Source organism: Aythya marila, assembly GCF_965140915.1.
Source record: "Aythya marila genome assembly, chromosome: 5".
Lineage (NCBI taxonomy): Eukaryota > Metazoa > Chordata > Aves > Anseriformes > Anatidae > Aythya > Aythya marila.
In genome coordinates this window covers 63,542,639-63,556,383 of record NC_139046.1, presented here as the reverse complement: position 1 = coordinate 63,556,383, position 13,745 = coordinate 63,542,639, and the positions used below count along the sequence as shown (strand labels likewise).

At 37.1% G+C, this 13,745-nt stretch overlaps 1 protein-coding gene across 7 annotated transcripts in view; it reads left to right on the top strand.

The window, feature by feature from the left end:
- The window catches only part of GALNT18 (polypeptide N-acetylgalactosaminyltransferase 18), a 345,491-nt gene that overhangs the window by 263,520 nt on the left and 68,226 nt on the right, over positions 1-13,745 (top strand). For all 7 annotated transcript variants that reach the window (XM_082760491.1, XM_082760495.1, XM_082760492.1 and 4 more), the window contains one exon: positions 739-834. In XM_082760491.1, coding sequence (XP_082616617.1) covers positions 739-834 — 96 coding nt within the window. The remainder of the gene's footprint in view (positions 1-738; positions 835-13,745) is intronic.

Here is a 13,745-nt window from a genome sequence, read left to right as displayed (position 1 = left end):
TCTTTGGCATTACACTCTACAAAGACCTTTTAGCCACCTGTGCTCATTAATTTAGCACTTCACTTACAGAAAATTCTGTCTCAGCATTGCATAGGTAACATATAGGGATTAGTGAAGAACCACGCCAAGTGCTTTGCAGTCCTTTCATGGTTGGATTGCTCTAGAAGGGTTAGTCCTGAATAATGCGAAGCAGAGCTAATGCATACCAATTGGCTAGAAGTCTCTAAGTGTCAGCAGAAAGGATTTTTTGAATTACTTCCAGAAATCAAACGAATCTCCTGAGCGATTCTGAAAAACAGTTTTATTAGAGGACTTTCTCTGTGTTTAAAACTCCATCCATACTCCTCAGCTACCTTCACACTGTTTAAATATATATATATAATAAAATAAATAAAAAAACTAACTCTTTTATATATAGTGTGTACCTTAGAAGCATAGATTTTTCTATAAAAATATTTAAAAACATATTTATAGAAAAAAAATATTGCTCTCTGAAGGCTTTTTGATATCTACCCTCCCTGAAATCTTGTGCAACATTATTGAAATCAGTAGTGTTAGATTATCTACAAGGAAGTATTTAGTCCAGGTGCTTCACATATCTTCACTTCAACAAGTATTTTTACTTCTGCATATTTCAAGTACATATGATTTTATTGAAAAAAAAAAAAGAAGAATGTAATCATACTTTTTTTTTCTGATCTAAGACCTGCTTGATCTCTTTCTTTTTGTTTATTTTAGCTGCAGAATTCCTTGAAAAGTGATTTGTGCCTTGATCAAGGGCCAGACACAGAGAATATCCCAATCATGTATATCTGCCATGGAATGACACCACAGGTTAGTTTGGCTAATGATGTCGCGTATATTGCTGCTGCTTTTTCTAGACTGATTAAGAGGAACCGTCATGTACCTGTCACTGTTTTCCTGCAACAAAACCTCCTTATGCTGTTTAGTATCTCTATTACAGAAAGCTAGAAAATTAATTCTGCCCTAAGTTAGGAATTACTGACATAGTAGCACTTTGACAATGAAGTTTGTTCGTTCATTTTGAAAGAATTTAAGAAATATGAGAGTCAGCACTGACACAGTTTTGTTGATAAAAATTTTTCATTTCTGATGTGTGTGTGGTGTGTGAATGACAATGCATTTTAAAATACTTTATGCACATACGTGAGTATATTCATAGTTTATACATTATCTGAAACATCTTTACTTGATATGTTTACTGTCTCATTTTCAAAAATCTGAAATGTACAGCCCCCTTCTTCACTAATGTACAACTCCCATCTGTGTCAAAAACCAAAACCCAATCATCAAATCTCTTTTTTTTAAAGCTCCTTTTTTTCTTTTTCTGCTGTTGTCCTGTTACTCTAGTATGTGCCAAAGACTAAAATTACCAAAGTCCTTCTATTTTCTTACATAACATTAGTATTTATTAACTTGGCAAACAAGAGGATAAAAGCTCCCTGAGTAGCCAAGCATCTGGGCATAGGTGAAAGCGTTTCTAGGCAAATCCTGACAGTAATAGTTACATTTTGCATCATCTAGAACATGCTTGTTAAAGTCAGATGTGCAAATTATGTAACACTGAAAAGTAACATATGCAAAAGTGGCATAAAGAAAATGTATGTATTTGTGAAAGTGATTGGAGCCTCTGAAAAATCCCTCTAGTTTGAATTATTTTTTTCTTTGACAACCTCATTTATTTTCTCAGAAGGGGCCCTATTGTGCTCTACTTAAATAATGTAGTTTTAGCAATGAAATTGTCAGTTATGTGAATTGACAAAACAGTAAACAAATTATCCTAATATTTTAGATATAAACTTTGAGCAAAAAAGTAATCTTGTCCTCTGTACCTGGATATCTTATCTGGAAGCATGAATTTGGTAAAATGCAGATGAGATTCTGTACTTCCTTGCCAAGTTACACATGCTATAACTGTGTTTTGTAGTGACTTCCTTTGTGAGGGCCTTTAATATTGATCACTAGTGACATCATGTTTGAGTAAGTTATGAATGATAAGGACAAAAATATCTGAATATCCCATCCATCAGACCCATTCATTGCAGGGGCTGTAGCTTGTCACATAATTACGTAGTACCCACTGTTTGCCTCCAGGATGTTTTTAAGCTAGTCCTTAGCGTTAGCTAAGGAACTGTGTAATTCACTCAGAAGCCAGAGCCATTTACTAAATCTTTTGGGATGGTTCTCTAACTCTATTCTGGCATATCATCTGTGATGGTAACACACTACTGTCATAGTTGTGAAATCCAACTAGAAATTTTAATTATAGTTAAGAGGCAAACAACAATAACAACAAAAAGTTGCTTCAGTAAGCACAGTTTAGTATTCACCAGATAAAGAACTACCTTTGAATGTCAGCTGAAGTTCAGGATAAGTGAGATAGTGATGAATAAATGACAGAGGGAAAAGGGAAAATTCTGTTGACAAGATTCTGATCCTTTCATAATTACAATATGGACTGTGTCTCCTTCCCGTTACTATATATATTTTGTAACAAATGGTGATTAAAAACAACAACAACAACAAAAACATGAATATGGCACATATACAAGCAAGATCCTGGTAACGAGTGAAAACTGTAAGAGCACAGTCTTTTCTCTGTGTTACAATTACTTTAGAAACAGGGAAAGCTCTAACAAAAAATATTTCTCATACTTCTAAGAGATATCCATTGCACATACAGAATCTCTTGTTAAAGCAGAAATACAGCCACATGCATTTCCTCTAGCATATCAGAAATATTTGAATAAATATTCCATTTAATCTTCGTGAACCTGCTAGTAAGTACAAAAGACACAGGTAAGATGTTTGTTGTATTCTAGTAGTGGTGAAATGTTGTATAAAGGGGATTACTTTGCTCACTTGTCAGTCCTTATAGAAACAAGTTAGTCAAAAAGTTTAGTCTTACAGTTCAGGAGTGTTTGTATGACTGAAGGTTTTGGTGAAGCTGGTACTAGTTCTGGTGCAAAGCTTTGCTGTCACAGAGCTAGATCTGGCTGCCAAGATCTATTCCCTCCAATGCAGTTTAATCTGTTGTTTGTAGTTATTGCTATAGCCTCTCTTCTAAGCTGAGTAACTTTTTTTTTTTTTTTTTTACTTTTTTTTTCCCCCAATACCGTCTTTCAAATGTTTTTGGATTCTTAGCTTTCTGTGTGGGAAATAGCTTAGATGAGCTATTTGACATCAACTAATCATTTCTGGATTGTATATGTGGATAGTTTTCCTTCAGCATGTTTCATTCAAGAAAGAAATCACTGAAGAAAAAAGGTAACTGTGTACCTGCCATAAAGAACGTACTTCGTCTTTTGCAGACAATATTGAAAACAGAGAAATATTGTTTACCAGCAGTAGTTAAAACAGGTTCCTACTATACAGCAGTGGTGGTGAAAAATGTTGCTTTAGTTGCATGAAAATAGCTCAGAGGCTAAGCACAGTAGCCTGCAGTTCTTGGCCAAAGAGGGTGCACTGGATACAGACAGCCTGGGGGGATGTGAAGAAGCAGATCCCCTTCCATGTGATGATAGAGGGAAACTGGAAAACTGGGAGATGTGGTAGACTGGGAAGGGAGAAGGTGACAGGAGAAGGTGACAGTTCAATTCTTGAACTTTAAGGAGCAAAGCCACTCTTCAGTCATACGTTTAGACCTTAAAGAGCTCCATTTCCAGCAGTGCCCGTTTTGCATGCAGAAGTTGATTGCTTGTAGCTGCAGTAAGAACATGCCCCAGGCTCAAGTGAGTTCTCTTCCTAATTCTGGGAACTGTCTGGGCCTGAATGTTTGGTGTTGTTTAAGACCACTGTTTAGTCAGGCCTGCAATCTTAAAGGCAGACTGGTGACAGTATGTCACTTGCATTAAATCTTCTCCTGAGTATTTGGAAGATTCTTTGCTTAAATGAAAAACCACATTATTAGAATCTTTATGACTGTTGGATAATAAACAAGTACCATCAGTCAATGATGTGGTAAGTTTTAAGTCCAGATTTACATTGAAAAGTGCTTGGGACTGAGGGGAAAATGAGCACTTCTGTGTCTTCCCTTGTTCAGTTGCTTCTGGCTCATATCTTTCTTAATTGATAAGCAGTTAAACCAGGAATCCCATCCAAGGATGTGAAAGTCAATATAAAACAGTTAGATTGCGAGGAACTCAAGTTGAAGACCAGTGTCAGAAGACTAGATTGGGTGGGAGAAGTACTAGAAAAGAAATACAGGTGAGAAGGGACACCCACCCATTCATATTCGTTCATGTTCTTGCAATAGATTGCAGAACTGACACTCAGAAACATATGAGTACAGCCCTATCCTATGAATTATTGCTTCTCTACTGAAAGCAATGGAAGAAAGCCATGCCAATAAGCAGAGTTGTGCCAGCTTACACTGCATGAGGCTCTGACCTGAAAGCTTCATGTTGCATTCTAAGCACAGCGTGTGAAGTACTGGAAGCAGCAGTTACAAGAACTCTCTTGAGCTTCTAAAAGCTCTTTGTATGATTTATGAGTGCTCCTTTTTAAATGTTATTCATGTATATTTTCATAAAAACTAATTTTTCTTCAGTGTAATTTTTTAGCATGGTGGTTGTTTGTAGACAGATACTTGTTAATTTGTAAACGAGAACATAGTAAAAATAGCTATCACTGAAGGCATTTTTAGTCAGTAAAAAAGTACAGGATTGGTCACAAACAGCAGTTATTTGGTGAACACCAATTTGTAAACTCCTGGAGAGGGAACCATTCGTAGATATTCATCAAGTAATTACCAAAATAATTAAAATCTCTTGGCAAGTATCTTGGAGGGGAAAAAAAAAAAAAAAAAAAAAAAGTGAAAGAAAGAAAGAGAAAGAAATCTGATAGTTTATTTTCAATGAGTAATGTAGACATCTCCAGAGCAAAACTAATGTGATCTTCAGGTTATTGAGACATTACAAATATAAATATCTCAAAATTGAGTTTTAATAGAGCCTTGTACTAAGTCTGTTAGTGTGGAAATTTTTCTTCAGATCCCCGTGTCTAGTAAGATTTGCATTGTATTGGACAATCATCTCTGCTAGGAATGCTGGGAGAATGACCATGTACTTTGTTAGAATGAGCATTAAGAGAATTTGGAAGCAGAAGCACTAGCCCTCTTAGGAGTGCCTTTCTGTGTATCTGAAGTACTCTGACCAAGAACCATTATAAACCATACTATAATGAGAAATTAACAGATAAAATATGAGTATATCCTTCCCTACAGTTCAGTCTTCCCATGGCACCTTTCCGTTTGCTTTAAAAATAAAATCATGGAAGTACTGATGCTGCTTTCCCCTGACAGTCTTGATTCTGCTGCCAACAGTGCACCACAATACTGCTGTCAAGAAAAGTATTAGATAAGGGAATTTCTGAAGTTTGAGAACAGCATATAGCTGTGATGAGTCAGATCTCTAGATGGCTTATGGATGAATACCTGTTCTTTTTCTCCTGCAGTTGCAAATTAGAGAAATAATAATTATTCCAGACCCAAAATACAGCATTCTTAGAAACTATAATGACATACTTGCACTTCATATATATATATATATATATATATATTTTTTTTTTTTTTTTTACTTTTTTTTTTTTTTTGCTATGTGGAAGTAGGGCCGTGTTTTTATGCGAGTGTGTGAAACATGTAAGTGTTGCACAGCAAGGCTCTTGTGTAAGAATATCATGAACCAGATGGCCCCACGTCTAGCAGCCACTGATACTAGCACGTTTCACGAAATAATGAAGAGAAAAAAGCCTGCTGATTTAGATCAATGATTGACCCTTCAAACTTGAAAAATCACTGCCCTGAAGATGAAACATCTACAATAAACACTTTCAGGGAGCTTTTTCTAAGAAAGAAAAAGCACCAGAGCAGCTGCTTTAACAGCTGTCAGTCACTTGCTACCTAAGGATGGCTGCTTATGTTTGTCTTCAAGGTAAAAGTTAGATATATGCAACATCTGTGTACAAGACAATTGATCTCGCATCTGCACTGTATAGTACCTTTCCTTTTTAAGGACCTGCTAATATGTTGATTTGAATTTAGCAATTATGTGGTTTATGATAATTATTTTGTTAATAACTATGTGTGCAGAAATACAGAGTGCTGTACAAAAACTGAACTGTGCAAAGAATCCAATTACATCATGGCCCAAATACTTTGCAGTGAAAAGTCACGTTGTGCAGTAGAGAGTAGGTTTTTTTCTCTCTTCATACAGCCAGAGTACATCAGTATTCATACAAACTGAAGCAGCTGCATCAAGACAGTGGCAGCTTAGCAGGTCAGCCTGATTCTTTCAGGAGGACAGACATGAGGACTGGGATTCAGCGAACAGGTGACACTGCTGGGCACGGAGTTAAGCCCTATGTACTTTGTAGCATGGCCACCTGAGATTCTCACAGCTGTGCAGCCTTTTTTCTTCTAGTCTCTCTCTGCAGACTCTACAGATCAAATGTCCCTGCATTTGATCTGTGCTTAGTGTTCCTCCTGAGACTGCATTTGACAGAGCACAAACTTAGGCTCATTTTCCTTTAACTTGTTCACTAAGGCTTGTGGAATGATCTAAGTGCTGGTGCTAACACTACTTCATGCACATGCGACGTGCTTCCTGGGAACAAGGGTATCTGTGCAGTAAATGTTAGTGGAACTAGAATAGCTGTTTTTTAATCTAAGGTTTTTCAGCTTAGTAAAAATACAATTAATGGAAGATAAGGTGACTTGTAGATTTCGTGAAACTGCCTAGCAAGGATGATTATAAGCATTTATGGACTCTAATTTTTATTTAAAATATGTTATGTAAAAGGCCTAATTGCTCTGACAATTAATATCTTATATAATGTACTCCTGCTGAGTAGTCTACTGAGACTATTTATATTTCTCTTGATTTCTTTCAGTGCATAAATCCTGGTTTGATCATAGTAAAGTTAATAGAAACTGTGACCTTGATAGCAATGGAAGCAAAATTTGGTGTTTTGCATTTTTTCTGATGTGTGCCTGAGAAGCTAAACCCATGGAAGACTTTTTCAAAGCTGCAGCCTCTTTAGATTATTGAACAGGTGCATTTCCTATTGTATGTTTTAAGTTTGATTCTGGCAAAATTCTCATTCACTTCAGTGCATAGTTTCAGAAAGAGAATCTGTTAATTTTGAACCATTTGCCATGAGTAAATTATTTTTGTGCTAGCAATGGTTTGATTCAAGAGGCTTTCTGTTGATACAGATTATGTGACCCATTACCCAGTCTTCTGTATTGCCTGTCTCATTCAAATGCAGTATCTATTTCCATGTAGAGGAGATTCTCTTAAACTGAAGAGAGTTGTCCATTTGCAGGTGAGGATCACTAGTATTGCATTATTAGCTTGTAAACTACACGTATGGCTCTGATAACTATGTTCGTTGTCTCAGCAAATAGACTGTGAGTGATTTGTAGACCGCGTTTTTCAGCTTGCCAACTAAACTTGTCTTTATAGTGATAGGACCAGAGTCAAACCTGTCTCATCATTTTACTAATTTATCAAACATAATGAATATGGACTGTGCCATAGATGATGCGTGTTTCAAAAATCAAATAATTTTAATTTTTGTACTTCTTAGCCCTAGGGTTATCCTCTTCTATGTTGAATTCTGTTGCCTTTCTATACGACTAAATCCTACGTTAGCATTATTGATATAGGAGGAGATGGACATACAGTTACTGTCTCTATAGTTTAACTGGAAAGAACTTAGTATTTTATAAAATGGGTGAGGCTGATGCAGGAAAAAGAGGGTAAGCAGAATATCAAAGGAATTGGTTTTCAAGGTGTTTAATATCTTGTCAAAACATTGCATTTTATAGAATTCAAATCATACTTACTGAACTTGTTGTGGTCACTCTAAGAACTTTCCTCTCTAGTTTACAGTTTCCTCAAATATCTATACTAGAAAACCCACACTGAAAATGTCATTGAACAAACTGTTGTGAACAGGTGCAGTGCTCAAGGATTTTAAATTATCAGAGCATTTCAAACTCTCATGTATGGTTTTAATTTATGAGAGATTATAGTTGTTAGCCTAGATATTATACAAGAGATCAAAACTGTTCTTGTTTGGGATGTAAAAACGTACATGCATTTTCAAGCAATTTTTTTTCTTGTGTTGTAGCATATATATATATATATTTTTTTTATTTTTTATTTTTTTTTGTATGGATACTTTTGGCTGAGAGAATTTCAACAAGTTAAAGCATCAAAATATTTGAAAACATGGAATATCGCTGAGCTCCTAGATGATAAATCTGGCACTGGATTTTGGATTCATATTCTGTGCTTTTCATGTTGAACACTAAGCCGGTGAAAGCTAACACTGCTTTTCATACTTGGTTTGGTTCAGGTGTATAGGATTACAATCGTTTATTACATATACCCAGTGAGCTGATATCAAAAAGCTTAGAGCTAACATCCCCTGAATATACTGGCTGTTGTGTTTTTGAAGCTGCTGCTGACTTCTGCAATGGTTGGCTAATATCCTGATGTAGGAGCCTGAAGTTGGTCCAGTCAGAGATCTCACTTTGGCTCTTAGCAAATAAGCACTCTATGTACAGAGCACCATGGTTTCTCCATGGTGGGTACTAAACCTGCTGAAAGCAATGGAGAACTGCCACAGAGGGACAAAGTATCTTCAGAAAGGAATACAGCTGGTAGCTCAGCAGCAGTGAAGTGGTATTTACTTGCTTGATGCCATCAACCATGGTTATAAACACCTTGCGGTCTCTGCAACAGCTGCATATAGACCAGCTGTGCTATGCAGCATGGCACTCGCACTCAGTGCTGCCTTGCAGAATAACCCCAAGCTGGGCACAAGATACCAGGCTCTAGGTGTATCCTGCCTTCCCTGGAGTGGAGCTTGCTGTCTCTGGCCTTGGACACGGTGTGACCCATGAGGTAAGAAGTCAGAATCTTTATTATTTCAGCAGTACCTCACAAATGCCCAAGCTTTTTTTTTTTTCTTTTAACAAAGACTTAGGCTTCTGAGGCTGCATATCTGCAGTATGTGGATATTCCATATGTTGCTTTAGTACTGAGTTGAAATATTTTTTAAAAATGAAATTAACTTCCAATTTCCTATTAACATTTTCCCTACAGGGTGGAATAGGTTTAAAAATGTCCAAAGTTCAGTTAATTTTAATTTCAAAAATACACAGGCCAGTCAAAAAAGAAGGATAAGTCTTTTGCTTGCTAAAGTGTAAATGTTTTTAATTAATGGCATTTGGAGAAAGAAAACAGCCATGTTGGGTTTCTGCAGTGTCTCAAACTGATGCAATTTGAGTATTTCATATTTTATAAGTCCATTAATTTTAAATAGATCAGAATTGTAGGTCTGCTTATTATGGAGCAATTACTGGAGTTATCCATGTTTTAAAGATGTCTCTTCTAGTTGGAAATCGGCATTTCAATCTGCAGTTTTAAGAACCAATTGTTGCTTATGCTATAAATTCAGCATAAAACCAATATAGTTATTATAACACATGTAGAGCACTTGGAGATTGATGTTTTAGTAATTGTCAGATGGTTGTCAATTTTAACATTCGTTACTTTAAAGTTCTGAAGGTCAGATTTTTGTTTCTCCAATTCTTGACAGAATGTGATTAACTGTTAAGAGAGGGTAGTTAATACAGTTGATGGAAGTTCCACTTTAAAATTTCTTCAGTTTTATTGATAATTCTATTATGTCATTCTATTAATTGAAGTCATCCACTGGCTCATTTGGAATTCATGAACCAAATTCAGTCCCCATGAAAGCATATGTAACTCCCTCAGTAATTACATGAGCCATATTACTTTCACAGCATTCATTCACATTCTGATCAGCTCTTCAATTTCAGCTAGTTTCTCTCTTGTATTGTTCACCATTTGCAGAGTAGGGTGTTTTGCAAAAATGCTTATGGAATGATTGTTTCTAGTGTTTTTCTGTGAACCAGGGATTTTTCTCCTGTTCATTAGCCATCTTTGTCCAATCAGGAAGCAGAAGAAATATCAGAAATTATTTCTTCACATAAAACCATGATTGAATATTCATGAATAACTCTGAAAAAAAAAATAAAAAATCAGCATTGATTTGTAAGCCAAGAAAAGAGCTATGTTTGTCAGACAATTTATTTGGAAATCAGCAATCCAACTAGCCCTTACCGAGAGCTGAGTTCAGTCTAAACCTGGTCATATTTACAGAGTAGAAGTACGTTTCCAAGAAGGAAGTATGACACTTTAATAAGTACAGACTTTAATTTAGCACTGTTTCAAGAACCAGTGGCTAACAATAACAGCCAGTTAGATACAAATTAGTAATGTGGTGAATAGTCATGTAAAAGCAGATGATAAGCTATCATAAGCATTGACAGATCAAGGCTGATACCATTATGGAAAACTGTAATTTAATGAATTGCCAGTTACAGGACTTAGAGGTAAGTACATGGAAATATACAGCCGGTAGCATATTGAAGATTACAGTAAAAAAAAAACCTCTAATCGTCTTCTTTGGTTCTTAAATCTATAGATCTATTAACATGTCAAATAAGCAGCGATCACAGTTAGTGGTTCTTTGAATTTTGGTTCAGTTTCTGAATTTTCAGTTAAATATTCAGATTAAACATTGATTAAACAAATTAGATGGGGATAACTCTGTTATGCCAAGCATATCTGCTCAGCTGGCTGTCCATAAAGGCTTATAGCAATCAAGCAACAAAACCGATGAATGCATTTAAAGCATTCAGATGTTACTACAGTCTTAACTTTGTATTTGTTTTGCACTGATTGCGAACATTTGCTTTGTTTCTCTTGCTATGCTAAAGACGTAGTGATTTGTTCAGCATGCATATTCCTTTCATCTTATATTTTTAGTCCTTTCAAATTCTGAAATTAGCCTTAAAATGTTGAGGTCAAAATGACTCACTTGCTGATGGCATCAATTTTGGAAGGAAAAAATAGCAGTACAACTTAACAACACAGATTTGTTACAATAACATGTCATTTAAGGTTCTTAAAACCTCAGAAGAAGTGACATAGGTTACCACATTAAACCTGGAACTTCTATTGATTGTGCTGCTTTCTTTTCAGAATAGAACTCTGTGACTAGAAGGGCAGGGACAGAACTCAGTAGGAAAGAGAGAACATGCCTAGGATGATAAATCAGAGTTGTGAATTTCAGATCAGTTTTGGGTGTTCATCAGATCCTCTATTTGATATTACCATAGGACCAAATCCTCAAATATTTAATTTATTCAAGGGAGAACATCACATGCTGTTCAAATAGAAATTTACAGATACCATTGCATTAATGTAGCAGAATGTAATAAAAAGGTTCCCTTTTTCATACTGTGCCTGCAACGAATTCTCAGGATATGATCATACAATGGGTACAACTGACTTCAGCATATTCTATTATGTCAATGCTCCATAAACATCATATAATTACTTAGTGTTGCTGGGTAGAATTATGAAAATGATTGACTAATCATGTTCTTATTTACTTGTTTCCAGTGTAGTCATGACATTAAGTCCTCTCACATACTGAACTGATATAACCATCAAACTTATACTCTCTTTTGTCACTATGAATTTGGTGGTTTTAGGAATTTCTGAAGTAATCAGATTGCTTTTTTCCTAGACTAATTTTTTAAATTCAATATTGTAAGTCACGGGAGTAATTGTAAGTGTTTGCATAATGATGCATTGTGAGAATTGGGACCTTCCTGAGCACTCTAGGCAAACTTAAGTGTGAATTGTCAAGTGAGGTAAATGTTATTCTGCCAGATGTGTGACACACATAGTTAATATTATGAAGTACCTAATTTCCCACTTTCAGTAGGAGGCATACTGAATAATTATGGTTTAACTGTTTGCTACAGAATGCCCATTTCTGGCTTCGAAATGTAGGTTTGGAAAGTTCCCATCAGGAAAAACACTTGGTCCATGGTCTCAGGTAACCATGACTTCCCCAAAAGGCTAAAAGTTCCCCAGGAACTGAGATGGATATAAAAGACACTGATATTTCTGACACCTGCTAAGGTACATCTTAAGGAAATTAGTTAACTTTTTGAGTTAATGAGGAAATGAGTTAACTCATGAGAAGAGAAGGCTCTAGGGACACCTTACAGTGGCCTTCCAGTACTTAAGGGGGCCTACAGAAAAGCTGGAGAGGGACTCTTTGTCAGGTAGTGTAGTGATAGGACAAGGGTTAATGGCTTTAAACTAAAAATGGGGAGATTTACCATTAGATATAAGGAAGAAATTCTTTCCTACCAGGGTGGTGAAGCACTGGAACAGGTTGCCCAGAGAAGCTGTGGATGCCCCACCCCTGGCAGTGTTGAAGGCCAGGTTGGATGGGGCTTTGAGCAATGTGCTCTGGCGGTAGGTGTCCCAACCCATGGCAGAGGGGTTGGAATTAGATGGTCTTTAAGGTCCCTTCCAACCAAAACTGTTCTATGATCCTGTGAACTTTAGCCAAGTGAAGTAACCCATAGAAGTGTTTCATCTTCATTCCAAATCAGTAGCAGCTATTTGGGATGAAGCTTCCACACTCATAGTGAAGGACAAACGCTGAGTCTTTAGGCTCAGTGACAATGACTAAAGCTTTAATCAAAGTAAGGCTGGCCTGAGGATTGCAGTCCATGCCTAAGGAAAGGCTACTGAGCTAATACCTATGAAATGTGGATCAGGCTTTAAATGCAGAGCAGCTTTAGAGAAGTGAGATACTTTATACAACCAGGAAACTGAGTGTGGTGAGCCATGTACTGTAGAGAATGTGTAGACAGTAATAGTTTTATTAAGAGATAACACATTTCATACACTTATTTCGAGATATTGAAATCCAAGGAAGTGTGAGTTCATTAGCATTAAGTTGATTGTTGAGTGAAGAAAGTATCAAAAAATGTAAATAAAGACCAGTCTCCCCTGAAAAGGTAACATTTTGTATTACAAGTGAAGATGGATGGAAGTCATCAAAGAAATGGCCAAGGACCTGGGAGTATTGGTTGATAGTCAGCTGAATATGAGCCGGCAGTGTGCTCAGGTGGCCAAGAAGGCCAACAGCATCCTGGCTTGTATAAGAAGCAGTGTGGCCAGCAGGGCTAGGAAAGTGATTGTCCCCCTGTACTTGGCTCTGGTGAGGCCGCACCTCGAGTACTGTGTTCAGTTTTGGGCCCCTTGCTACAAGAAGGACATCGAGGTGCTCGAGCGAGTCCAGAGAAGGGCGATGAAGCTGGTGAGGGGCCTGGAGAACAAGTCCTACGAGGAGCAGCTGAGGGAGCTGGGCTTGTTCAGCCTGGAGAAGAGGAGGCTCAGGGGCGACCTTATTGCTCTCTACAGGTACCTTAAAGGAGGCTGTAGTGAGGTGGGGGTTGGTCTATTCTCCCAGGTGCCTGGTGACAGGACGAGGGGGAATGGGCTTAAGTTGAGCCAGGGGAGTTTTAGGATGGATATTAGGAAGAACTTCTTTACTGAGAGGGTTGTGAGGCATTGGAACGGGCTGCCCAAGGAAGTGGTGGAGTCACCATCCCTGGAGGTCTTTAAAAGATGTTAAGATGTAGAGCTTAGGGATATGGTTTAGTGGAGGGCTTGTTAGTGTTAGGTCAGAGGTTGGACTGGGTGATTTTGGAGGTCTCTTCCAACCTAGATGATTCTGTGATTCTCTGAATCCCTTAGAAAAACGCGCATTGAAAAGACAGAAAGATTTAAGAGAAGTGCTTAGAGACAGATGTC